Here is a 27,419-nt window from a genome sequence, read left to right as displayed (position 1 = left end):
GGGCCTGGAGCCAGCTCTGCGCTCAGCAAATGCTTTGCCAGCGAGTGAATGATGGTGAAGAATGGATTGTACGGAAATCCCACCTACGTGTGGCAGCTTCTGCGAAGGGTGCAGACAGACCTAATTAGAAAAGCCTGCCGCTTCCTTTCCAGGTTAAGCTCCTGGAATGCCACATCTAGAATTGCTCCGGGGTCCAAGCGCATGTGCTTGGCGGCAGAAGAGAAAAACTGTGAGGTCTCCATTGTATTTTTAGAAACCCCGTCGGACTCTCTAAACCAACCAATGACCCACCCCGCGTGCAGGCCTCACCCAGCTGCAGGGAGAACGGGCAGCCCGAGTCTCTTCAAAGAGCACGGGGCACCTGGCTGCAGGGCCCCGCCCCCTCCAGGAAAGCCAGGTCTCTGGGGCGGTGCTTGACCGCAGAGCTGCCCTAGTCCCCCGCCCTCCCACCCTGGATGTACAAACACTTCCTGTCTGGGCCCTGCTGCCGGGAACAATGGGCAGCAAACGGCCTCGTTTGCATTCACGATGGCTCGTCTGGGCCCTCAGTTCTGCACCAAGACCCGTGGGACTTGGCGTTCGCTGTGGACAGCAAAGTCAGAGGGCACATTCCCGCAGGCTCTGCGGGTGCCCTCTGGGGGTGCCCTGTGGCCGGCGTGTGCCTCTCCCCTCCCGGAGGCCGCCTCGGCCTCCGCCTCTGTCCTGTGAACACAGCTCTGGCACGGAGGCCACTGACACACTGGTCGTGGGGAGCTCCCTGCGGGCTGTGATATGGCTGAACAAACGGACTCTGTCCCAAGCTTCTTCCGACCCGGTTCATCCCTGAGCAACATAAGGACGGGAAATGGTATGTTCTGGCACTCGGTGGGACGAGGGGATGGCAGGCGGCGTGGGAGGAGAGACACGTTACATTCCAACGGACGAGACGAGGACACCGAGGGAACCCGGCAGAGTGACCACCTGCCGGCTCCCCCTGCCCAGTGACAGCACCCGAAGGACACTGCGAGGGACTCCTCCCCACCAGCGCCTGCTGTCTTGCTGGGCTGTCACTCCAGCTGCCCCACCCTCATGGGCAGACTCTCAGCCACGCTGGGCCCAGCCCTCCCCCTTGAACTTAAAGCTTGAATGCAACCACCCAGACCCTCTGGAGGAGGACGGCGGTGACGGTGACGCACAAGGACATTGCCTGCTCCTTCCCGCTCAGCCCACCTGTGCGCTGAGGCCTCGCTGGCCCTCTTTCCTCTGAGTCTGTGCTAGACTTCCCACAAACTCCTTTCCTGCTTCTGTTCTTCCGCACCCAGGGAATCCCGAATAATCTTCCAGGCCCCAGGACAACACCCGAATGCACATCTGGACCCCGGTCAACTCAAGACGCCCACGGAGCTGCCCCGGACGCGCTACGTACTCACCAGGCTTCTGGTACCACCCGAAGGGGTAGGTGCGCACCTCCGTGTCGGGGGGGCCGCAGTCCCAGATGCGCCAGGCGCCTCCGCTCTCCTCGCTGCAGCTCTGAAGCCCCAAGCTGCTCAGAGTTAGGCACGTCACCTCCCCACCTGCAGCAAGCAACAACCGGGGCCAGGAAAGCGATCAGGACGGAGATTCTAACTGAGAGAGGGGGAGTCTGCACACTGTTCTCTAGTGGGTATTTGGGGTGCACGACTGTATTCGAGGCATGACCTGAGCCAGGGATGAACCACCTGGCGCCTTGACGCTCACTGCCCTAACAGCACAGGGATGAGGGTAACTAGGACTCAGAGGGCACCATCTCGAGCCCAGGGCTGGGTGAGGGCTGTCTCCTCGGACCCTGGTCCTCACGCGCCCTGCGAGCGGGTCACTCTCTCATCCCCACTTACAGTGGAGGAGACCGCGGCTCAGAGATTCAGGGGGCTGTTCCCAGGATCGCACCGTTAGCACGTTTTAAGTACAGCTCCCACGAATGGACGAGAAGGCCGCTAGGTGAGGTGTGGAACGCAGGCGGTCCCGATCGGTGCGGGGGAGGCAGGGTGTGCGGAGCTGACCGGGTACTGGACCAGGAGCCGTGCTCCAGCCGTCACATTTACAAACCAGCTCCCTCTCCAAGCCCCCGCTTCCCACCCGAGAACGGGGGTCGCTCCTCCCCACCCACCACACGCGGGTGCTGAGGATTAGATCAGATCACAGGTGCCCTACGCAGGTAGGGGGGTTTGCTACCACTTTCACCTTTTAACTGGGAGACATTCAGGAAGCCAAAGCCAGTGCAGCAGGGGTCCAGGTCGCACCGTCGTTCGCACTCGAAGAACCTGGCGTGAGACGAGAGAGGGGGGGCCTGAGGGATTTCACCGGCAGCCCAGGACCTGGGGACGGTGCAGGGGTGGGGCGGGGGCGGGGCAGGGCTGATTGCAGTCCTTGCTACTTCTGGGGCCTGCTCTCTCTATGCCCACCTAAACTAGGGGCACTCTGGCCAGGATGCGTGAGTGGATTCCTAGCTTTGAGGGTTTTTCTGAAAACACGCTACTCTCTTCTCGGGGATACTGTCTCGCCACCCTTCATTCGTTCCCTGAACCAAGTTCCATGCCTGTTCCAGGCCAGGCCCCGAGCCCAGCCAACCGGCATCCTCAATGTGCTCCCACAGTCCTTTCAGACAGGGAGACAGTTCCAGCTCCGGGTTCCAGGAAAGGGGAAAATGGAAGGGAAGGTGTCTCAAGAAATGTGTGTGTACCGGGGTTGGGGGCGTCCCATGGGCTTACGGTTGCAGTGACCCAAGCAGGTCAGGTGCCTGGTTAGGTGGCAAAGAGCTGTGCTCTGTCCCCGCCCCATGCCCTTGCGCACTCCACCTTGCGCACGCTGACCGCACCCCACGACCACACCTCTGTTCGCTGGGCCGCTGCGTCCAGGCGCCCCCTCAGGACCTACTCAGGGTGGCTCCCCGACCCCGCCCTCGGCTGCCAGGACCAGTCCTGCCAGGAGGAACCCAGTGGCCCCAAACTACTACCCGGGGCTTGGTCCTGAGTCCCCCCGCCCTGCCCTGATGCCCTGGTTCAGATCACTCGTTCCCGACTCCCGAGAGCTTGCTCCACCTGAGCTCTTCCCTGTGGGGACCCTGCTCATTCTTGGTGATCTCCCCACCTCTCTAGACACCCCTGAACCCGAGTCATCCTGGCAGGCGGAGCCTCCACCTCCCAGGCAACCCCTCGGCCTCTGGCTGCAGCTGCGTCCTGCCGGCCCCCTCTCCCAGTGCCCTGCCCACCTGCCCTGTCACCAGTTTGCCTTTGTTGGAAGCCCACTGCTGAGCCCCAGCCCGGATACTGTGCTTCCCCATCCAACTACCCTGCTCTGAGACCCCAGGCCCGGCCCCCACACCAGGGCCAGGCTGACCCCTGGTTCCAACCCTCCTTCTCCTGCTCCCCTCCCCCGCCTGCACCAGCACAGGCGGAGCGCGGCCCAACCTCCAGAGAGACTACCTCACACCATCTTTTTATCTCCATTCCCAAGAGATCTTAAAAGCCATATGACATGGTTTTTACAAATGAACAATACGGTCCAGAGCAGCAAACTCATAGGTCAGCGACCCGCATCCCAGAACACAAAGGCACCGCCAGGAGGAAGCTTATTTAGAATTCAGGGGCTGACCCCCACCCTGGGACATGCTGACTCCGCAGGTCCGGGCGGACTCAGGTGTGGCCGTCACAGGCCTCCCCGCAGGTTCCGACGCAGGATCCGCAGACGGAGCTGAGAGAAGTGACACCTCCAGCAAAAACAGCTACATCACAGCTAACTAACTAAAAATACGATAAAACACATTTCTGAAGCACTGCGTAAAATAAACTGTAAGTCCACAGAAGCCTACGGCCCTGTGAAAAGTCTGATTTGCTCTCCAGCTTCCGCACACCGCACACTGGGACTTTGCCCACCAAGTTCATTACAACGTCAGGTCATTGTTACTCGTTGGTAAGGCCTGGCTTGTGCCTTTTTGCATTTCCTTTTGCATCCACTGACTGGTGATCCAGGGCTAAATTTCATGTTTAATACCAGTGACCTACTTTAGCCACGTTCTTACACATGGTTACTTTCTTCTTACTACCTTTTTCAACCTTAGCTTTGAGTTTCACAGTTTCTAATGATGTCTGTGCCTTTAACGGATACAGTGCCGCCTCCTTCATGCAGCGAAGAGGCTTCCTAATGAGCGTCAGCTGCGGGGCGGGGCGGGGTGGGGTGGGGTGGGGGCAGGGCTGGGCTGGGGTGGGGGCGGGGCGAGGCCGCTTACCCGTTGGAAATGGGCTTGTCAGACATGGGCACCTTGTTTCGGATGGAAATCCCCGTCAGCTTGCGGAAGGGCAGGCGGGTGTAGAAGTTCTTCACTCTGTCTTGCAGCACAACTGCTCGGGGGAGGAAGGAATGTGTATCACTTAGGGAGAAGTTGGTTGTCTGCACGAAAGTATGAGGACGAAGGTGCACGAACCAGACAGAGAGCTTCCAGTGAAAGACGCCCGTGAAACTCCCACCCCGGTCTCCCTGAAACAACAGTGGAGGGACGCCGGTGAAGGCATGCCACACACAGAGACGAAGAGACAAGGACAGGGGGTACAGCGACACGATTTTCCAAGCCTAAAAGTCACAGAGAAGAGTACAAAATTGAGTCAACAGACCTAAAAACTTTTAGGTGTTTTCTGCAGGAAAAACCCAGAAGCAACTCCCTGCACCTTCTGGAATCCCAAAAGGGTTAAGTAGGGCAGCGAGAGGACAGAGGTGAGATGGAAGGGGTGGGCACAGCGTCCCTTCAGGGGGCAATCAGGTCTCCAGACGCCCTCCTCTGCCATCTGCAGGGGGCAACAGCCCTCCCCCAACACAGAAGCAGAGCGAAGCCTTGTTTTCTGCAGAGGACGAGAGAGAGAGGGTGTCGTGGGTGCAGCAGGCACAGTTAGTGGTGGGAGCGCCACATGGAAACTAGAGGACTCTTTCGGGTCAGAGTACGTGATAAATACTGAGACTCTTTCTCCCAGCCTTACTCAGGAGCCAAACCAACAGCCCCTAGCTGTATGCCCCCAGGCCAACCGGAGGGATCCCCCAGAGGGTAGCCCACCCGGATTAGCCTGCAGGGAACCCCGAAGTCAGCATGCTCCCGCTGCACACTCCCAGCTTCCGGGTCAGCTGTGTGTGTATGTGTGGGTGCTCGTCTCGTGTCCCGGTGGAAAACCAAGGGTCCCCAGATGTCTGAGAAAGGCCTCCAGCAAAGACGACAGAACAGAAAATGGAAGAAACGAAGACTGCATAAAGTGAAAAAATCCCCCCACCCCAGCAAACAAGTAGAGTCCCTAATGCCCTCGGAGAGAAACATCCACTCTGTTTTGCAGGGCCCCGGTCGGTGGGGTCTGCCGAATCCGGTGGGATGCCAGCTGACCTGGGCACTGGCGGCAGCCTTCTCTGAGGACTTATTCTCAGAACAATCCCAGGGCAGAACTACTCTCGACAGTCAACCTGATGCGTTTCCAAGTGGCTCCCCACCTCTACAACGAGTGTGGACGACTTTATCTTTTGTAGAACAGGGACAATCCGCACACTTGTGCCCAGCGGTCAGGCCGCTGCCTCCAAGCGCTCACCTTTCTTCCGGAACAGGGCACTCGGCCGGTGCGGCAGGAGGAGCCGGCAGCCCGTGGGACTGGAGTCCAGGACATCGTCACACACCCGGGCCTCTGGGTAGAGGGTGCAGGTGAAGTACGAGGAGGCGCTGTCCCTCATCTCCGCCAGCTGGCAGAAAGAGGGCTCCCGGACGCAGCCTACAGGCGAGAGGGCACGGGGTTTAGGGCCTGGAGGGCCTGCAGGACACAATGGCTACCTCCGAGGGGCCTCCTGAGAAGCCAGACCTCCTAGGCGTTCTTCCTGGGCAGGGCGGAGGCCGGGGCAGCCGAAGCCGTCCAGGCTGGAGGCCCGAGAGAACCCCTGGGGTTCCGAGAGCCGGGAGTCCACGGCTCTGAGGAAAGGCCCGAGTCTCACAGGGAGAGGGGTGGGCGGTGCAGGGGGAGAGAGGGCGCAACTCCACGGGCTCTCCCCGGGACCGCCTCGGGGACAGTCCGGACCTTCAGACCAGAGGCCACAGGACTGCAAAACCACGGTGAGCTGGGTGGGTGCCCTCCCAGTTCCCACTCCCGTGCTAGGCTTTGCCACGGGCAGGCATGAGCTCTCTGACGGGGGTAGTTCCCCCGGGTCAACCGCCAGGCCCAGAACGTAGGTTCCGTCTGGTGGGTAAAGGGTGGATGAATGGATGGATGGGTGGGTGGATGCATCATCGGCGCTGGGTGCAGAGTAGAAATTCACTACACTATAAGCCCCTTGAAGGCACGGGTTATGTCCTTTCTTCATGTCACCCGTGGTCCTAATGCTGAGGTGACCTGGGAGTTACGCCCTTGACTTTGATCCTAAACGAGGCCCGTGGCACCCGACCAGACTCGGATGAGGTGTCAGGACACTCACGAGACAGGCACCACAGGTTTGCCTGCTGCGGTGAAAACCGGCGTTTGGAAAGGTAGAGCTGCTGGCTGGGCAGCGGACTGTCCCCACCGACGGCGACCTGGCTGAGCTCCACAGGCTCGAAGAGCTCCGCTGCCGCGTCTGAAACAGAAAGGAGGAGTCGGCCGCCGCTCTGGTCCTCACCTCCACAATCAATCGGTCTGGCGCTCTCTCTCTCTCTCTCTCTCCCAGTGAACAGAGCTGGGAGCCTGGACGGGCAGGGAAAGTTCAGAAGGCCCCAGGAAGTCCTAGCAGTCAAGCAGTCACAGAACCCTCAGATCTTGGTTTGGAAGAAATGGTCCGTGGGAGCCGTCTGGTCCAACTTGTCGCCCGAGCAGGACTTTTTCCCACGCTGTTTCTGGCCGCCGCCCTGCAGCCCGGCGCGGCGTGTCTGTGCCCGCGACCGCAGCGGTGTGCCCTGTCGTTAGGAAGCTGCGGGGTCCAATCCGACTCTGTGGCTTTGGAGCTCTGATGCCACTCTGTCTTCTGAAGCCTCCTGGGAGTCCCATCCCCCTCCCAAAGGGCAGCCTTCACCTGCGAGGTCAGTGGTCAGCGGAGCCCAGCCCCAAACCTGGAAGTCCCAGCCCAGCCATTCCCCCAGGCTTTTCTCGCAACTTCAGACACTGTGGTCCACATGCAAGGCTCCTCCCCTGGGCACCCTGCTTCCTGAAGGCCAAGTACAGGCTCTCCCCCATTTTGAGCCTCATCCCCGGGAGCCTGGACTCACCCTCCCGAAGCTGCAAACCCTGGTGACCCCAGCTCGTCACCTCATGACTGCGGCCATTGCCTGAGTCTGCCTGCAGGTACGCCTTCCTCCTCGCCCACCTGGCCCTCCTGGGCTTCAGGGACCAGGCAGCCCCGTCCTGCTCTGACGGTCTGTGGCTCTACAAATAGGTTCTCCGTGCCTGGGGGCTGAGGGATACTTGTGCACCCCAGAGGGACTTACGTGGGGGCACGAAGCAGGTCGTGGAGACAAGCAGGGGCCCAGGTAAACATCCCTGCAGTCCCCAAAGCAGGGGGCGGGGGTTAAAATATTTATGAGCATCTGCCAAGGCCAGAAGTCTAGTGCTGGCCAACACCCCAGGGACCAAGTGGCCACGCTCCCCTCTAGGCCGCCCCAGCCCTGCGGTCACTGCATCTCACACTCCTGTAGAGCGGCCTGTGGAGTGAGAAAGGAAAATCGAGGCAGCAGGCCCATGGTCCCCCGAAGTTCCTCCAACCACACTCTGCCCTCAGAGCCTGTGCGTAGCTGTCCCCTGACCTGGGCCCCTCCTCCCAGGTGCCCCCCAGAAACGTCCGGCAGATCCTTCCCAGCCCCTCGGAGAAGCCTTTCCTGACTCCCGCGGGTCACTTAGCATCTCTCCTCCCCTGCACCCCCCCTTCGCCTGTCCCGTCTCAGCCCTCGCCACCGTGTGCACGGTGGCCGGCACGTGGGACCCCTCCTGGTCTGTGGAAGCCCCCCGGGGCACAGCGATGTGCTCTGGAAGGGTCTGGAGGGGACGGCGCCAACACTGAGCTGCCGGTGTCCCTGGGCCACACGCGGTTGCAGGAAGAGTCCGCTCTCTCCTAATTCTCTCAGGCTTGGCACCCCCGCCTTGCAGGCAAGCAGGGTGATGTCCTTACCGACCCCGCATGCCCTCACTCACTCAGCCATACTCAGGGTTACATAACGGCCCATGTCACCGGGCCACAAGCCGCAGAATGGGGCTATGTAATGGGTCTGTTCATCGATTCGACCCTTCACATCACCGCCCGGTCTCCACAGCTATGCACCCAAGTTCACACAAAGGGTCTGGGGTTGGTACCTGTTTCCACTGGCGATGTTGACCTTGGCTCCATGTCCCTTTTACATCCCATAGACTCGGGCCGGGACCCCACGTCAGAATCTAGGAGGAGAAGGAGAACTGTTGTTTCACTGTTGGGGAGGAAAAGGGGGTCAGCGAATGGCACTGGCCGTGGGAGAAGCCCCCCTGGTCTGCGCCAGGTGCCCAGGACAAGATCTGGGACAGATCTGGGGACACCGTCTGCACTCTCTGGCCTCTTGTGGACCGTCAGCCAACCTCCCTGTATCAGAACTACTATGGTCCTTGGTATTGAACGTAGTAACATCCTCAACCCCCTTTAAAGTTAAGGAACCACGGTTCCATAAACATCGGTCTTTACAGCACCCCATGAAGGTAAGGGGCAAGGCTTCCAAATTACTGTGGGAAAACCGAGACTCAGAGAGGCCAAGGAACTCATCCCAGACGTGCCGGGGATAAGCAGACAAAACATCCAGGTTGGGAACCGGAAGCAGGGTGAGCCGATGGGGAGAGGGGGGCCCTAGACAGGTCGGAAGGGGTGCTTCTGTTTAGGGCGGGAAGTATCCTGGGGAGGAGCAATCTCTTAACTTTTCACCGGCTACTGCATCGTTTACCAGAACTTTCTGATAACCGGGAAGCACTGGACTTGGAAACAGTGTCTGGGTCCCACCCCCGGACCTCCCGTGGGCATTTCACTCAACACTCCGGGTCTCATTTTCCTCGGCTGAACAGTGAACAAAAATGTCACCCCCTCTGTGTGCTGACGTTATCGGTAGGACTAAAGGAGATAAGCAGCATATGATCTCATCTTATCATTTTAAAATAAAAACCATGATGGGCACGTTCTGCTTTCTTTTTCTTCCCCTCCCCTTTCTTCTTCTTCTTCTTCTTCTTCTTCCTCTTCTTCCTTCTGCCCCCCACCATGCCCACCCCCCACCACCTACTGCGGTCAGCATGTATTGCGTGCTGGGCACAGGTCTAAGCACTCTGCCTGCATGCCTTGCCAATGCTCACGCCGCTCTGTGAGGTGAGTCCTGTTCTTACTGCGGTATTGCCCATGGGGAGTCGAAGCTTGGAGGGGCTAACTGATGTGCTCGAGGGCAGATGGGCGCTAAGCAACGAGACCAGAGGTCATACCCAGGCCCGCCGCGTCCATTTCCTGTGCTCCTGAGACCACGAGCACAGAGAGAGGCCACCGGTTCTCTCTCTCAGGGGACTGCAGACTGGTGAGGAGGGACCACGGGAAAAGGGAGGAAGTGACTCGGGAGCCAGGGACGTGTTCCTCGCGCCTCTCACCCAGCACCTGGGGCCGTGACGTGGAAGGGTCCCCTCCTCTCCTGCTCCCTCCCGAGACCGGAAGCCGTACAGGTCCAGGCTGCGCCTTACCCAACCCTGTCACCCCACAGTCCTCAGACTCACCCCAAATGCCTGCCCCCGTCCCTGACTCTGAGCAGGCATGTGGTCAATGCATCTGAAGTAGCAGGAGCCCATGTACCACCCACCTGGGGGCCTGTCCCTTCACCCTGACCTCGGGGAGAGAGGCGCCAGTGGCAGGCCCCCTGGGAGAAACGCCCCCTGCAGCTGGCCTTGGCCTCGGCCTCGGAGCCCCCTCCCGGGAACAGGATCAGCCTGCGGTCAGAGAACTGGACCACACAGGACCCCGGGCTCCCTTTTCTTCCATCCTTCCTTGGTTCCCACACTTTCCATTTTTCTTTCAGACTCTGGTATCTCATCTGATGAGAGTCGGGGCCCTTCTATTGCACACAGAGCGTGAGCTTGGAAAGAGAGTCTACCGTTTTCTCTCCAGGGGCCAGAGTGCCCAGTGAGCGAGGGTTGGGGCCAGACAGGCCCGTGCCATCACCCCGTCCCCCACCCCCCTACCCCCCCACCACAGAGCTCACCTTTCCAGAGGTACACCTGCTGGAAACTGGTCCAGGAGTCTGGAGGCCCTTCCAGGGTCGAAAGACCTGCCAAGGAGGATGTTCGTGGCTATGACCTTGAGTGGGCTTGCTCTCATGGGGACCCCCGTGGCCACACCGCCTCAGCTCCCCCACACTGCCCTCTCCTGGGTGCACCCTAGCAGCCTCCCGGAGCTCCCGTCCAGCAGCCTGGCACAAAACCAGAGCTGCCAGAGCCCTGGTGTCCAGCTCAGGGCACCAGAGAGACTGTCGTGGTGAGGGGTCACGGACCTGTGACAGAGAGAATCACTTAAGGAACCAGACACTGGCTTAAAAGGAACAGAACGCCTAGGAAATCTGAGAACTCTCTTAATATTCTGTCACTTAAGTCCCCTGAGACTCCTGCCTCCTTGGCCAACAGGGACAGTAATTATGAGGAAGGGACCAACGTCCGGAGGCTGTTCTCTGCAATATTTGACATGCACTCTATTACCGGTAGCCGCCACTATTTAATTTATTCCTGATATCATGACATTTTCTTTTCCCCCGAACGACACTCCCCTGGACACCACCCTGTGGTGGTGAGACTGGACCCACCGCACCGTTTCTTGATGCCCGGGTGCCCCCCTTGTCTCTGTGCGGCCTCAAGATGCCGCCCACTCCCTCTGTGGTCCCAAAGGCGCAGGACAGAGCTCAGAGGCGCGGACTCTGGAGGCCAACCACCCCCACATGGCGGGAGACAGCTGGCTCACAGCTTGAGACAATAAAAATGATCCCATCTGACCTTTAAGTATTAGTAAGAGCCGCGGATTACGGTAGCCAGTGATGACCAGGGACCTTGGCCAGTGACCCAACACCATAATAAGCACCTTCCATGTAGGGTCTGATTTCAACCTCACAGGTGGGTGTTGAATGTCCAGGTGGAGACCAAAACGCCGGAACTCAAACCCCATCTCTCTGGCTCTGCATCCCACACTCTAATCACCACGCTCAGGAGAGGATGACCTGCTATTTAAGACTTCTGTCCGTCTCCGATGGCAAACACCCGGAAAGGTCCTTGTGTTTAGGGAGGTGTGCAAGGGAGACTGGGGGGTTCAGTGGGACACTGGACTACGTGGGAGGCTCAGGTATTAAAGTGATGAGTCCCCGCCACCAGGAGGGCCGGGCTCTGGGAGTGAGCTGCTCTGCTTCTGAAATGGAAGTGAACGGTGACGCCGGAACTCCTCGGGCTGCCCGACACTGAGGCTGTCTCCTGAACCGGCCCACTCAGAATCCTCTCCCGGCCTTCTCCGGGCTGTGGGAGTCAGCTGCAAAAACATGGGGAGTGAAAACCTACAGTGTCCGGGGGACATGCACTTGGGCCTCTGGAGTGACAGGACTCCCTTTGCACCCCACAGAGGAGGCCACACCACACACTCCTGTGACACCAACACAGAGCAGGCCGTCTGCTCAGGTGGTGTCCCGTGTCCACTGTGAACTTGTGATAACATCTGTTTATCATGAAGGTCAGGCTAGGAGACCTTGAACCTCATCATAAGGGAAATCAAAGAATTTTAAAAATGTATGTCTTTATACCCCAATCTATTTGGAACGACTCTTACAAAACATTATAGATACAGTTTTGGGGGGAAGCATATAAAAAATAAAACTCCAGGCCATGCGTTATGATTCTTAGCCTGTAAAGGTTGGAGAAGTGACATCTTATCTCTAGGGCACTTTATTGCTCTCCAATCTGAGACTGAACCCAGTAACCACTTTGAGACATAGTTGATCTCGGGGTAACTGAGCTGAGCATTAGATTTCTGACTTCCAATAAATATTCATTCAGATGCCCATTCCTGGCCCTGCCCACACGCAGTGACCCTTCAGGGAGTTGCAAGAGGAGGGGCCTTGCCACTCAGCAGCCCCCACTTCTGACGCGGGTGAGTCTCTGAGCCTTTTACGTGGTCCTGAGGTTCCTGACTTCGTCTGGTAAGAGTGACCTGCTTTATGTGGAGTGGAAAGAGAAATCACTCGTGCCCTCCACTGCCCAGAGAAAAGCAGGTGCCCCACGCAGAAGCACGCAGGGTCGGGACGTACTCTGGCCCAGAACGCACTGCAGTGTGTTGGGAACCAGCCCTGGTCACACACTTCTGATCCATCTCATGACAGTGGAGCCCCGAGTGCTCCAGCCTGGTGAGCCTCCACCTCGTCCTTGGTTTCAGCTCACTTCGACGCAGTTTAGTCCCCGGAGTTCAGTTCAACTCTGTGCGGGAACGCTTGTGCCTCGGCACAGACGGAGATCGCCTGCCCAGCGTCCACAGAGACTGCTGAGTCCTGAGACGCATCTTTGTGAGTCCCCACCAGGAAGTTCTAACCCCGCCCCCGAGGGTTCTAATTACCAACACGATTGCCTAGAGCCCTTGTCCCCTTTCACCCAGCTGGCCTCTGCATGTTGCTGGAGCGCACCGCCCTCGGGAAGGCTCCGGAAGCCCCTGGCTGGGCTCCGTGCACAGCACCAACCGAACCCCTGTCTTCAAGCTCCCACTTGATGGTGCCCGTCCAGCTCCCTGAATGTGCCAGAGCTTCCCGAGCTTGGGGACTGGGTCCCACTCCCTTCCACGTCACCCACAGCCGGCATAAGCCCTGCGGAGCGCTGGCCTTCACCACGCACGTGAAGGCAAGGAGGAATGAGTGAGGAAAACAAAGCCACAGACTTCACACAGAGCCCACCAAGTGAAGCGGAGCCCCTCATCCGCCCAAGGACAGCCGAGGGCCACCAAATCAGGTTTCCTGGTGCAGACTTCAGACCCTTCTTTGCTCCACCCCCAAACCCCACTGCTCCAGTGTGGCTGGTCGTGGGGAGGCACACGCAACCCAGGTGAACATCACCCCTCCTCATCCCTGCGAAACGGTATTCTAAGGTAGACCGCCGGAGCCGTCCAGGTGTCTGCCGCATTCCTTCCACGACCGCTGGGTTAGATCATCCCGATACACAAACAGGCCTCCGGACTGATTCATCCCCGCCCTCTGTGATCAAGGCTGCAGGCACGAGTCCACATTCAGGGCGCTGGGAGCTCAGCGTGGAGCCGGGTTCTCGAGGGTGGACGGGTGCTGTGTGGCCCTGACTTACTTCAGGACACTTCGGCACAGGTCGAGAGCTGTATCGAGTGGGCTGTTGGCATGCACAGACTGGGGGTGGGCGGGACTCCACACTGGGCTACCCAGGGTTCAAGGCCACCTTGTACAGGCTACCTTCCCCTCTGCATCACTTCCCCCACGTCTCCACTCGTATTTCTTGCCTTTCCTAAACAAGCTGTGCTTCTGGAAGCTTGTCCTGAGCTCTGCTTACTGCCAAGCACACGGAAACCCACCACCAATGAAAGCTATTGTCCAGAGCTGATAGGGTCACCCAGCTTGTGGGGACTCAGCAGACATCGAGTCCAGGGTCATCTGGCGACAAGGGGCATCGTGGATGCGTTGTAAGTTCCCCCACCAAGCTCCCAGCACCCTGAGATAATGACGGTCAGCGATGCAACACAGACTCCTGTGACGGGGACACCGGCCACCAGGCTGGGCCTCACCATTGCCCAGTAACCAGAAGCCTTTGCGACTCGGGATAAACCTGGAGTGGCTCCGCCTAGGCCTGGTTTTCCCCTCGAACGTTAAGTCCCTGTGGGCGTCAGGGGACATTGAACCTGCCGGTTTTTCATTCATTTACACTTCAGAACGTCGTCAGAAACGAGACACGTGAAATGAGAAATGAAAGCTCTTAGTCCCAGAGCCTTCTAAGCCTTTTTCCTCAGAAGCAGGATGGTTGATCCAGCCAACACCAAATCGTTGAACACACCCAGAGGCGCCCCCTGGAAGCTGCACGGATGCCTCTCGGGCCAACCCAGGCACACAGCTCAGACAGACCGGGAGGGGTGAGCCGGCCCTGCACTGCCCTCCCTGCGGCTGCTCACGCCGCTCCCGGCTCGTCCCTGCAGCCACACTTGGCCCGGCTCTCCTGCCCCGTTCGTCCCTTCCTCCCACCTCCCACCTGGGTCATCATGCACGTCCTCAGGCTGCCCGGTACCCCCACAGCAGGATGCCCTTGTTGAAGTCTTGACCGCGCCCCCATGTGCACACTTACACACAAGACAGGAAGTAACCCCCAAACTCCAGAAGCACTCCGGGGGTTGGCACCTCCCGGGGAGGCCAGACGCGGGCACGTCCTTCCCGTCCTGGGCATGCACCAAACATGTGCGCATGTCAGGCGATCCACGGCGGATTTACTGCCTGCGACTGTGCCATACGTCTTCCATCGAGGGCCTGCCTTCGCCCCAGGCCACCTCTCGGAGGAACGGATACCACCTGTTGAGGATCCGCTGCGAAAATGAGCTGCCTGACCTTGCGCATCCCCAGAAGGAACCAAGTGCCGTGGGACGCACTCGCCCGTATTCTGTGTTCTCCGTGCCAGGTTTTGTGCGTGATGGTGCAAATCTAAACACTAACAAGACGCGGTCCAGGTACAAAATACAACAAAAACAGTGACAGGCTTTTACAAGGGTGATGTTGGACACTCTGTGAGTCCTTCACATATGTCACAGGCCGGTGCCCAGACAGAGACGCGGCTAAGAACGTCACCTGGGCGCCAGACCGCCTGCTGCCAGACCCCAGCTCAGACAAGCTCTGGGACCTTGGGGGACCTCCCTCCCGTGTGCCTCGTTTCTTCAGCTGTAAAACAGGGACAGTGGCAATCACAGCACATCCTCCAAGCGCTGTGCTGGGGATCTGTGAGCTGAGAAAGGAGAGCCCTGAGGGCAGTGCCTGGCTCACGGTGAGCAGGATGTGAGATGCTGCTGTCGTTATTGCTATGTCATCGTCATCATCGTCTCCCTGCATCGTCACACGGCGCTGTGAGATGCGGACTGCCACTGCCCCATTTATATCGGCGAGCGATGGAGCTCCATGAACTTGCTCAAGGCCAAGGTCTCATGCTGGTGTCCAAAGCTAGTGCTCAACAGCCCAGGCAGGCGCCCTGCTGGGCTGGTGAGGGACACAGACAGGCCAGGCCCAACCTCACCGCACTGGCCACTGCCCTCCCCGACACAGCGACGTGCGGAGCAGGCGGGAAGCTCCACAAGGTGGTCTGGGAGGGCTCCCGGAGGCGGTGACCGTGAGTTCCCCACTGGGAGGACACTGAGAGCTGCAGTCTGGGAAAGCCCTCTGGGAGGCGGGAGGTCGGGGTCTCTCCCAGCCCTCCGAGGGCTCCACCAAGCCTGCCCCTTGACCCCCCTCCAGCCTGTCTCCTCCAGTCTGGCTGACACCTGCATGCGTGCTCACCCTCCCCCGCTCAGAGGAGGAGCCACGGCGTCTCATTCTGGGTTTGGGTGCCGGCGGGGAGACAGCACAGAGAGGAGGCGAGACGAAGCCAGGGAGCCCCCAACCTCACACTGGAACCGGAACAGGCGAGTGGGCAGCTGGGCCCTGTTCTCGCCATAAACCTAGACTCTTGGGTTGGAAGGAAGTTTCCAGGCCCCTGGTCAGTGCTTCTCACACTTATGAGGCATAGCCTTACCCAGACAGTTTGTTAGAACTGGCTCCTAGGGGCCTGGGGTGGGGCCTGGGAGTCTGCATTTCTGATGCGCCCCTGGAGACGCTGCACCTGCCAGTCCTGGCCACACGGAGTAGCTCTCTGTGGCCAACTGCAGCTCAGGACAGAGCAGAGCCCACATTTCCCACACGGGCATCCGCTGAGAGAGGGCCGCACAGGGTTCGGGAGCCAAGCCCGGAGGTCTGGCTGCCCCCAGGGCCTCCGTGCTAACGCCTCCAGCCCCGTAAAACGAGGGGATGGGCAAGCAATCTCAGAGGTGACTTCTGGCTCAAATGCTAAGACTGGGGGAAAGGCCAGAGGGGCCTCCGGAAGGAAGTGGGGGCAGGAGCAAGCTCCGTGGTTCTCGTGTTGACTGAGCCTGCGGGGTGGGGCCCACGGTCCCTGCACCCCCCATGATTAGAATGAACAGTGAACTGTCACCACAGCGGCATAAGGTGCCCTGGACATTGGCTTGGGAACAGGTGGCATTTTTGCCATCACACATGTGTCACAGACTGTGCAGTTCCGGCCACTAAAGGGCAAGTGTGTTCCCCCACGCCTGGACTTTCAGCCGGGCCACCTGCTCTGTCGTAGCCACTGCAGTCCGATCCAAGCCCAACCTCCAGGGGCCTGGCGTGTCTTTCCTGGCCCTCTGCTGACCCCGCCCCCCACCGGAGAATGTGCTCAGGCTGAAGAAGGACGAAGGGCCGGGACTAGACCAGGGCCAGGCCGCCCCAGCCCCGTCCGGACCAGCCATCGTCCCCCAGGTGCACGGGTGAGCCAGGCTGAGGTCAGCAGCGCCGCCCGGCTGAAGCACCTCCCTCCGGCCAACGGGCGGCCTGGAGAGCCCCTGTGCGACGCTGCTGAGACGCCGTGGGCATGCTCCCGCAGCGTCCTCCACGGCACGGCTTCTCTGCGGAAGTACAAACTGCTCAGGGCATGGGGGGCGCTCCCAGGAGAGCGGCAGACCACCTTGCCGGAGAGCAAAACCATTCTGAAGGGCCACGGGCAGGAGGCAGGGACTTACTCGTGAACTCCTGGCCTCCCAGACGCAGCGTCACCTGGCGGCTCCCCTGGTCGTATGTCACACCAGGACATGTGGCATTCACCCTGGCCTCGGAGGGGTCCCTCCAGTCTTTGATGTTGCAAAGCAGGACGTCGGGGGAGCTCAGCAGCCCACAGATGATGGGACCTGCAGGGTCACGAAAGGGAGGGGCGGTTGATGTGATGGGAACAGGCAGAGTCCCCGCAGAGACTGACCTCAGTGCCCCCGTAGGCTGGGGACAGGAGACACCTTCTTGGGAGTGGACCTGGACCCTGGGGCTCGGGAGCCTGGTTTTAAACTGGGTTGTTCTTCCCCAAGAGTTAGTCGTGCTGCTGTCTTCCTGGCAAATCCCCAAAGGGAGGGCAGCCGCCACGCCTGCTGACCCTTCTCTCCCTCATTAGAGCCCTTCTTCCGGGGCCACAGTGACGACGGTGTCTCGTGTGCCACCGGGCGTGTTTCTGCCGGAGCCTGCTGTCCCCGTTTCCCACCCCCACCCAGCAGCGATCTTCCCGAGCCTTCAAGGAGAGCTGAATGGCAGCTTCTCTCCCTCTCTCTCTCTCCCTCTCCCCGCCTCTCTCTCTCTCTCACACACACACACGCACACGCACATGCACACACACACAGAGGAAATCATCCTCAAAGGGACTCAGAAAGGAGTATTAAGATTCACAGTCAGGAACTATCCCAAACGCAGAGCTGTGTGCCATTAGCACAAGCTCCCCTGGTGGGGAGCGAGCTCCTTGTCCCTGGAGGCATCCAAGCAGAGCCCATGCGCCCACGTGCCTGGGACGTATACAGAGAAACCCACAACAAGGGGAAGCACTGGACCGTTTTCTCTTGAATGTGTCTTCTCATTTTGCATTTTCAAAACCCGCCCTAAGAGGATGACTTTGTCTGGTACCACGAGGACCATCCCCCGGTCTGGCTGAACTTCATAGCGACTTTAGCTGCATCTCTGCCACGTGCCAGTTGCTATGTATGTGCTTTAAATGTACTAATCCCCTTAATTCTCACTGACGTTATTATTTCCATTTTCCTGATGAAAAAACTGTCTCATGTAAGTTCATTGCCCAAATTTACATAGACCTAGAAATTAAATAATTTCTATATCTATTCAGATACATCATCTTCTTAGATGATTCAGTGGTTCAGATTCTCCTAGAAAAAAACACCTACTGCCCCACAAGCCCTAGCCCCTTCCTCTCCTGGTCTATGTCCAAATCCAGACGCAGCTTCAAACCCGGCTCGCGCCAAAATGCGCCCAGAGCCGAAGACTCAGCACACCTGGCTGGTGGACTGGGCGGGGGTCTGCCCGCCTCCCTCCTGCTGCCTGTGGAAAGACTGCGCCCCTGCGGTCTTCTAAAACTCACCAGCAGCAGCGGCAGCAGCTTCTCTACATAAGAAATCTGCCTCAGAGCCCCCCTAATGTGGTGGTTCTCCAGCCAGGGCACTTAGACTGATACATGAAGAATGCTGGGAGAGTTTCAGAAATGCTCGCTCTCTGGCCCCAGGCCCGGAGTTCCTGGTATGTCGTGGTGGAGGTGCGGGGGAGGAGCCCTGGGGAACTGGTGTTGTAAAGGGCACCACAGATACAGATGGCTCCAGTGGCACCGCACTGTGGCACCACACAGACAGATGCCAGACCCCCTGAGCTGGAGGGACCACTTCTCAGATGGGGAAACGGAGGCAGGACAGGGAGGCCGATCTGGCTGGTGACGAGGACGGGAACGGCCGGCCAGCAGCGGTGCGTCCGCCAGGTGCAGGCAGCGGGCAGTCGGAGCCTTCTGCCGAGGGCCCAGAGGACGTCTGAGCGCCAGGCCAGCCCCGGTCCCCAGCCAAAAAACGCATGCAGTCAAACAGGTGGCAGGTGTATCGTCCCTCCGCGCCCAGACCTCGGGAGAGAAGCCCACGCGGCCATGCTCTCCAGGTGCGAGAGGGTCGGTGAGAACCCCACATGTCTGAGAGGCGGGGCCGGCTGGACAGCAGGGGCTCCTCTGCTGGTCGCACTGCCAGCTGCCCTCACATGCCCATAGCCCATGACCCTGGGGCCACGGGAGTCCCTCTGAACCCCACTTCCAGGTAGTCTTGACTGAAACATAGGTCTGGAAGCATCGTGAACGTTCTGGAATAACTACCAGTAGAAATTAAGCCACTGAGGGGTTGGAGGTAGGACGGGGTTGGACGCGGGAAGAGGCTGGAGGGAGCAGAGGGGAGGGGGGAGAGGGGGAGCCCACCCGAAAGTTAAACGGCTTCCCAGACAGCAGGGAAAGGAGGGAACGGGAGTCTGGCCCTGGTCATCAGCGGAGCCAGCCGAAGCTTTATGGTTAGAACGACAAACCCGCCCACTGGACGAGACTGGGGAAAACATCTGTCTGATGCTCTGTGTCTGTCTCGAAGGGAGCTTAGCTCACAGCTCGCAGCTCGCAGCACAGCGAGCCGGCCGCTCCGCTCCCCTGAACCCACAGATCACCGCTGACGCTCGCCAGGAAAAGCGATCAGGCCGCCCGCCAGAAGCGGCGTGGAAAGAAGGGTTTTGTGGGCGCACTGCTCCATGGAACAAAATAACTCTTCCACATATGATCCTAAGGAAAATGAGGTCAGCCTTTCCACCTTGAGAAATCCTACGGTCTGGTGAGTCATCCGGCCTCGGGGGGGGGGCGGGGGGGGGGGGACTGGTGTCTGCAGAAGAGACATTTAGCTCGAAGGAGGCGGAAGGCTCCCTGGAATTGAAGTGCGGTATCTTCAATACATGTGTGCATAAAGACGTGTGTGCACACATGCATGCATGCTATATACACGTGTGAGTGTGCATGCGTGTGTGTGCACGCATCCATCACCTATCTGTCCTGTGCTTATCTGAATCCCAGCACGATGCACTCGTACAGTCCCAGGGCACTAAACCTACACGGAGCGTGAGGACGCCCCTCGCCCCAGGCCAGCTTCCCGCCCTACCACGCCAGCACGACACCCTCACTTCGGCCCCCACTGACTGCTGTGGGCTGAACTCGGCATTTCGAGGCCATCCCCTCGGGGCGGGGACAGACGGCTATTTCATCCCGCCAGGAGGTATGCCCCACCGGGGACATGCATAGGTGAGCGTGGGCACGGAGAGAAGAGACGGAACGCTGTTTCGGGAGGAGCCGTCGTACAGGCTGGTATCAAGGGCGGGGCATCGAGCAGCGGGCTCGGGAGCCATTAAGACAGTCACACAATTGGCAAAAATAATAATAATAATAATAATAATAATAATAACAACACAGCCCAGATTCCAGACAGCAGGAGCAGGGATGCACTTAATCTCCGTCCCCAAAGCAGTAAGAAAGCAGCAGCAAGAAACGGGAGCGATGAGTCAGCGCGGGGGAGGGAAGCGTGGACGGGGATTCCGCAGGATTCCCAGATTCTCGGCCGGCGTGCTCTCCCCCGAGACGGGGTTTGTAACAGAAGCCGGGCGTTTAGGGTGGAAGCTATCCGTCCCTGCAGAGACGTGTTGACTTCTAGATGCTGGCAGGACACCCACGGTGGCTGCGCAGACAGCAGACGAGTGTGGGCCCCTGGACCTCTGCAGGGACCCAGGAGGGGTGAGGGCAGAGCCGGCTGACGGTTACGCTCAAAGGAACGTGCTCAGGACGCTGCATGAACGGAGGGCACTGAGTAAGAGAAGGGTGTCGGGAAAGTAGGAGGGGTGAGTTTGAAGAGCTGGGAAGCGGTCGGCAGTGTCAGCGGCTAGAGACAGCCAGGCCGAGGAGAACGGGGAGACAGAGCTGTAACCGGGGAGGAGCTGTGGTGGAAAAGGAGAGAAACAGAACCTCAGAGTTGGAGGGAAGACCCAAGGTCAAGAGCTCTGTGATGCTGTGCTCCTTTCGGCTTTTAAGGAGGCCGAGAGTCTAAGAACCTTGGTCCTGCGGCATGGGGGCTGGGGGTGTGTGGCTGAGGACAGGCAGGGTGGGGAGCAGGACTGACTGACGGAGGAGGAGACGGGCTCTCTGGCACCCACAAAGCGGGGTTTGCTCTCTCAGGGGGGATGCTCTGCAGACGCTGGACAGGTGCCGGATTCATCACAGGTGCTACAGAAGGTAGGTGCTCTGGGAATGTTTGCTTACTGAGAAGCCCAATGTCACGGTTAACATTCTCCCGAACACAGAGTCTCCCTGCCTCTATCTCAGCTCACACGAAGGCCTACCTGGACCAGACTGTCTCTCTTCTCCCCCCATCTAAGCACTACCCAACCCACAAAAAATATCCCACATGCCTCCTCTTCCAGGAAGCTTTCCCTGACTACCAAGTCCCATTGGAGTCTCCCTCCTCTGCACCCCAAGGCTCTCATGGTCTCGACACTCCTGCGGCCTCATCGATCCAGCCTGGTGCCCAGCAGTGCCCGGCACACGCTCCCTGATGGTGGCACAAACGGAGGAGGGGAGGTCACGGTCCCTTCACGGCACCCCCGCCTCCCCAACCAGGATCCAAGCTCCTCCTTTTGTCTATTTCCAACCCCGAGCACACATATGGGGGTCACCGGAAGTGAGGTCATGGAAAGACACATAAGGCTACTTCAAACTGGTTCTAATCTTCAGAATTCTCCGTAAGCTGAATGCAACAGCCCCAAAGGTGGTGTACTTGCGTCCCTCTGTTACTAAATCCATAGCATGCAAGGGGCCAAACCCACGTGGGGCCCATTGTCTTTGTAACAATAGTCCAGCAGGAACGATCATTATCTGTATTATCATCTGTATTTCACGGGCAAGCGAACCGTAACTTAGTTTAAGCAGCTTGTCCAACAGAGCACAGCCAGAAAGTGACAGGGTGGCAACCGACAGCCGGGTTTGGCCGACTCCAAAGTGCCTTCTCTACCGCTAGTGCGCACAGCCAGGAACATGGACTTATTCCTACAAACAGAAGTACATCCCCACTGTTGAGGGGTGGCAGAAAGTTCCAGTCGCAGGGATCACAGCGCCCGGCATTCCGCAGGCACTCGGCAGACAGTCACTGGATGAGCGACCCTGGGTGCCGGGAATGACTAACACTTCTTGACCCGTGCGGCCAGTCCGGGCTCCGGAGCTGGTGGTGAGGGGCTGTCGAAGACACACCTGGGCTCAGATCTCGGCTCTGCCGCTTGGCAAGCCCGTGTCTAGGAGCAGGTGGTGTAAATTCTCTGAGCCTCAGCTGCTCCGTTTGTAAAATGGAACTCGTACTACCTCCTCTGAAGACAGCAATAAGGAAAAACAACCCAGTATTACAACATAAAGTAGCCGGCAAGGCAGGTGCCACAGTGAGAGAGGCACCGCATGTCCCTGACGCTGCGTAGGTGAACACCCCGCCCCTACACGGGTGGGGTCACCTCATGCCCATGAAGTCTCCCTGTTGTACGTCCTGGCTTCTGTGACCCCCCGTTCCCCATCCTTCGTCATCTGCGTTACCTCCGCGGACTTGCGTGAGGACGAAGCCGTCGCAGCACGCGTCACGGTCACAGGCGAGACGGCAGAAGAGATGGACCTCCGTCAGACTGGCCCCCGAGGCCAAGAACACGGTGGGGCTATACATTCCGGAGAGCGCGTTCTGGAAACCAGTCGGTTCGAAGATTTTCTGACTCCTTGTGGTGAATTCTTGGCCTGGGGAAGAGGCAGGAAAAAAATTTTTTTAAGATCTTAAACAATGCAGGGTTCTCTGTGCCATGAAACTGGGGGACATGTCTGTGCGGGGGGGGGGGGGGCGTGGAGCCAGCGGCCAGGACAAACGCCCACGACCCCTCGGGGGTCTGAAGGGGATGGGTGGGGAGCTGGCATTTGTTCCCATCTGCAGGATGACCAGCCGGACTGAGCTCCAACTGTGCCCACAGACGCCATGCCACGCGCCTCACCCGCAGGGCCGCATTGCCTTCTCCGCCCTGAGGTGTATGTTCAACCTGCTCTGCGACCCCATGCGTTTCAGAAATGCAGCTTCTCAGACGCCCGCTGGGCAGGAAGCCGGGCCCCTGGATGCTGAAGTCACGTGGGCTGATCTGCAGTGTTCCCAGCACGTCACGGCCTCATGCCCCCAACCCACGGGGGAACACAGAGCAGCAAACACAGAGAAATGGGCCGGGACACGGTGCGCCTCAGCCTACATTCGCCCTCTCACCCCAGACTGGCCGCTGGCTCTGTCCCCAGTGTGACAGCCATGGTTTCCCCTTTTCTGTGTGCCTCTGGCCCTCGGCTCCACAGCTCAGGTGCCCCTACCCTTCCCTGCGCCTGCCCCCGCCAAGCTAGCCACCTGCCTTTATGTTTCCTGAGATGCGGTCAGTGTGTCTCTTTTTAAACTGCAGATTTTTCACTTTAAATGGAACTGTTACTGTTTTTTCAGCCCTCCAGTTACACATGTCACAGCTTAGGTTCTGCCTGTCTCTGCCCCAACGCTACGTCTCCAGTTAGCCCTGTCATTTTTAGGGCATCACTTTGCAAATGTGAGATGATACATCACACTCTAGCCAAAATGTCTGTTCTACTGTTACGTCCCTTGTGCGTCTGAGGGAAGGGAGTCTCCCCCCCCGGCTAACGGTGTTGCCTCGGTCCACACAGCGGGTGGGCGGCAGAGAGGGTGCCGGAGCCCAGGCTCGTCGCCACCCCGGCCTCCCTCCACCAGCATTCACCGTTCTGAACTGCCTCGTGCACCTGGAGCCGGCACAGAGCGTACAGAATGAGGCCCAAGCGCACAAGCTGCGGAACGAGGCAGACCAGAGTGGGAACTCCTACAGCACCCCAGGCTAGCAAGTTCCTAGTTCCTGAGAGCCTCAGCTTACCCATCTGCACAATGGGGGTGACCACCTGTAACCCTCATGGATTTGAGTGGATGAAAAGATAGGCTTACATAAAAGGCTGAGCCATGAGCCCGGCCCTTAGTGGATGCTCAGCAGCAACCTTTCAGGTCTCCAAAGGGCCGGTGTCTCCTCCCCGCATGGCCCGGCTCACTCCTCCCTGCTCCCTGACTAGCCAGCAAAGCCCCTGCTCAACCTTTACTAATGCCCAGCTACACCTCAAGGGTCCCCCCTTTAAGCCTTGCCCTGAGGTCCTGGTTGCATCTGATGCCCCCTCTTTGTGGACCTGCTCTGTGAATGAGGGGACGGGGCTACACAGTCTCCGAGGAGCCTTGGAGCACTGTCTTCTTCTGACTCCGAAAGATCTCATGGCCACTCCTCCACGGCCAAGGCTGCAGACTTGAAGAGCGTGCAGACAGAGGATGGGCTGGTTCCAAACGCCAAGTCAAGCTGTCTCGCCCTCTAGGTCAGTGGCCCCCAGCCTTTCTGGCACCAGGGACCGGTTCAGTGAAGGACAATTTTTCCAAGGACCAGGGTCAGGGGGTTGGTTCTGGGATGACTCAAGCGCATCCCATCCAGGCCCACCGCCCGCTGTGCGGCCCGGTTCCCAGCAGCCTGCGCCGGTACCGGCCCATGGCCCGGGGGTTGGGGGCCACATAAGCTCAGGCGTGTGAATGAATGTGCGTGTCTACCCACCCAGCTGCCACAGGCTGTGCTGGGGACATGCGGGAAATGTGTCCTTTCCCCCTCCACTGTGACATTTTTTATTCCCACTGCACAGAAAGACGGATTTAAAAAGTCACCCCTGATTGGAGCGGGTGTCTGATCCCAGACGCCGTCTACTCCAACCCCTGTCTCTTCCCTCTCCACTGGGGGCCCGGATGCCCGGGCCTCCACGTTTTAAAAATAGGAAAATAGAAAATTTTCTGCTTAAAAAACAGAAAATTTTTTAAAAGCCAAAAAGACAAAAATAAAAGGAACAAACAAAAAACAGTCCCGCCCATGATTAGTTTGGCAGCAAGGAAGCTTCCCAGTTTCCTTTGCAATTTCCCCCACAGCATAAACGTTCAGGGGAGGAGAAGGAGGGGGAAATAGCAAACACTTAAAAAGAAATATAATTGCATTTTCAAAAAACGTGACGAAAGGCCAAGGTATCGTTTGGAAAAGGAAATCGAGAGGGGCTGCTCGCTGCATCTGTTTTCCTTGTTGGAACCTCGTCTGTCTGCTCCGCTGCCTTGAAGGGGAAGAGCCCCGGGCAGGAGCCCCAGGGGCCCGGCTGCAGGTCGGAGAGCCCGCGCTCCCCCGGACTCGCGGGCCCGGGGAGCCGCCTCCCACACAGCACAGGGGCGGGGGGTGGAAGGAGGACCAGAGACACAAACACAAACGCTCGTCCCCACCGGGGACTGAGGTCAGATGAGGCTGCGGCTGGGTGGCGTCACTGTCCCCGCTTGCTGTTTGCGGCTCAAGTCTGCAGCTGCTGGGAGCCAGGCCTCCTGCCCTGAGTTACGGACCTGAGAGAATGCCACTCTGCCACCTCTCATCTGAACAGGGGTCCAGACCCCCTGGGTTGTCTTCCAGTCCCCAGCCTTAGCCCTGGGTCATTGGGAAACATGCCAGCAAGCACGAAAACAAATGTAGAAATTGCCCGCACCTGCTATTTCCACATGCCAAACACTGTCCCGAAAGCCTCACACGGGTCATCCTCTCATGACTAGTGACACCTGTCCTACTGGATAGGAAACACAAAAGCCTAGAAAGTCCAGGAACGTGGCCCCAGATCACAGGGCACACGGCTGGTGTGTGGCAGAGCTGGGACAACCCGGGCAGGCAGCTCCAGCGTCCTCACCCTGGCCGCGTGAAGGGCGGCCAGGGGTGCAGGGACTGGGGGCGGCTTCACAGCTTACGGGGCAGTGCCAGCTGTGGCCCAGGGCGCAGGCCCCTGCATCGCAGGCACTCTCCCAGCCTGACAGACAGGAGGCCGGAGGCCAGCAAGACAGGGCATGGGCTGCGGGGTTCCAGGAGACCTCGCTGCTGCATTTCCATGCCCGCCCCTCCGTGAGCTGCACTGGGGAACTCAGACATACCTGGGTTTACACCCAGCTCCCCATTTACTAGCGGTGTGCCCCTAGGCAACTTTCAATCTCTCTAAGCCTCAGTTTCCTCATCGGTAAAATGAGAATTACGATCCTCTTTAGGCCTTCCTCCAGAAATTTCTGCCTGGATGGAATGAGAAAGTGTATGGGCAGGGAGCTGTGCACCACTAAACACGGACGCCCTGGCTGCTGAGAGTCTGGCCCAGGCCCGGCTGCTCCGGCCTCCCTGAGAGGAGGGGCCTGGAGGTTTGGACGGGTTGTGGGAGGGTCCCACTGCTTCGGGGGGGGGGGGGGGGGGCAGAAATGAAAGGTCCAGACAGCGAAGCTCCATGCAGAGGGGGCCCGGGAGGCCCGGCTGCAGGAGCCGGGTGCCCAGACATCCCAGGGTGCAGGCAGCCTCCCGGGGTTGGGCAGGCACACGGTCTGGACTCCGCTGGGAGCCGCCCGCAGCCTCGGCACCTGCTCTGCACCGCAGTTTCTCCCCGCAGAACGGTGCTCCCCGTCCCTGTGTGAGGCTCAAGCACACGGCACTGATGCCAGCAACATGGAAGGTCCCTAGCAGCTGATTTTCTGAAGAGGACAGGGGAGACGAGGCTGCCCCAGGAGCAAAGGAGCGAAGGGGGGCAGGGAAGCGGGCTCCGTGTGTGCACAGCAGTGTGGGGGGCGGTCTGGCTCCTCCTGGACCTGCCTGCTGGGAGGCGGCTCCTAACGTCAGCCGGGCCAGCTACAGAGCCCAGAGCCACCGTCCCGCCCACTTACCCTTCTTCAGATACACAGCCAGCGCGTCCCGGTCCCGGCTCCTCACTGTCACCTGGCAGCGGAGACCACCGAAGCCCGCGGCCTGCGAGTTCCCCAGTGCGTCTTCTTGCTGGAGATGCGAAGAGGCTGCGTTACCACATTCTGTGAGAGCTAATCCAGCAAACATGCATCGGCCCTACCCAGGGCGGGCGAGGCCCTGGGCTGACGAAGATACAGAGGAAAGACCCCTCCTAGGGATTTCCTCTGGGTCTACTGGGGCACATCGACAGTGAGCCGGCCACTGCAGCCCCAAGTCCCGAGTGTCAGCTGCAAAGACACACGCCCCTCGAGAGAGGGTGAAGACACAGGCGGGACAGACACATTCTGTCGAGAAGGGGGAGCTAGGAGAGGGCTGACACGAAGTGGCCCGCCCCCGCCTGTGCGCCTCCTGGATGTCGCTCATGAAAACACACTCACCCGTGAGCACAGGTGCAGCATAAAGCGCATGCAGGGTGCTCCTGCTGCTGATGTTGCACAGCGGCTAACCAGTGCCCTTCACGGAGGTAAGCCGAGTTATGTACATCCACAGAAGGGACTGGTATGTGCCGTTAGAAAGAGCAAGGTTAATTATTAAGATACAGGAGAGAAAAATACACATTGTACAGTGTTAGCATATACACAAACAAAAAAAAGATGCTTATAATGCACAGAAATTTCCTGAATGGACCCAGAAGGAGCTGGGGAGCAAAATGCAGGTTTGCGTGGGTCGAGGGCCCAGAGAGTTCGGAGACGGGAGCGTGCGTGGCTTTGCTGCAGGCCCGCCTGCCCTGATTCTCTGGAACGATGGAACTGCTGACGTTCTACCAGCTTCGACTCACAGGAGCAGCCGTCTCACGCGGCTCTAACTAAAGTGTAGCTGTTTTCTGCGTGAGCCACAGCCACCCTTCTACGATGGAAGGAGTGCCTGCCAGGGCCCGGGACTCAGAGGGACCCAGGGCGCCCCGTGAGTAGGCTGG

General features: G+C 59.0%; 1 protein-coding gene across 1 annotated transcript in view; it reads right to left on the bottom strand.

Annotated features, from left to right (window-relative positions):
- The window catches only part of TG (thyroglobulin), a 200,486-nt gene that overhangs the window by 126,463 nt on the left and 46,604 nt on the right, over positions 1–27,419 (bottom strand). The window contains exons 25-35 of the mRNA XM_028533893.2: positions 26,425–26,533; positions 22,200–22,391; positions 16,768–16,932; positions 10,549–10,551; positions 10,187–10,252; positions 8,289–8,369; positions 6,448–6,585; positions 5,577–5,753; positions 4,244–4,355; positions 2,200–2,279; positions 1,410–1,553 (exon numbers count right to left, since the gene is read on the bottom strand). Of these exons, the coding sequence (XP_028389694.1) occupies positions 1,410–1,553; positions 2,200–2,279; positions 4,244–4,355; positions 5,577–5,753; positions 6,448–6,585; positions 8,289–8,369; positions 10,187–10,252; positions 10,549–10,551; positions 16,768–16,932; positions 22,200–22,391; positions 26,425–26,533 (1,267 nt within the window). The remainder of the gene's footprint in view (positions 1–1,409; positions 1,554–2,199; positions 2,280–4,243; positions 4,356–5,576; positions 5,754–6,447; positions 6,586–8,288; positions 8,370–10,186; positions 10,253–10,548; positions 10,552–16,767; positions 16,933–22,199; positions 22,392–26,424; positions 26,534–27,419) is intronic.

This window comes from Phyllostomus discolor, chromosome 7 (assembly GCF_004126475.2).
Source record: "Phyllostomus discolor isolate MPI-MPIP mPhyDis1 chromosome 7, mPhyDis1.pri.v3, whole genome shotgun sequence".
Lineage (NCBI taxonomy): Eukaryota > Metazoa > Chordata > Mammalia > Chiroptera > Phyllostomidae > Phyllostomus > Phyllostomus discolor.
Note: the sequence above shows the minus strand (reverse complement) of the source record. Positions and strands in the feature narration are given on the sequence as shown.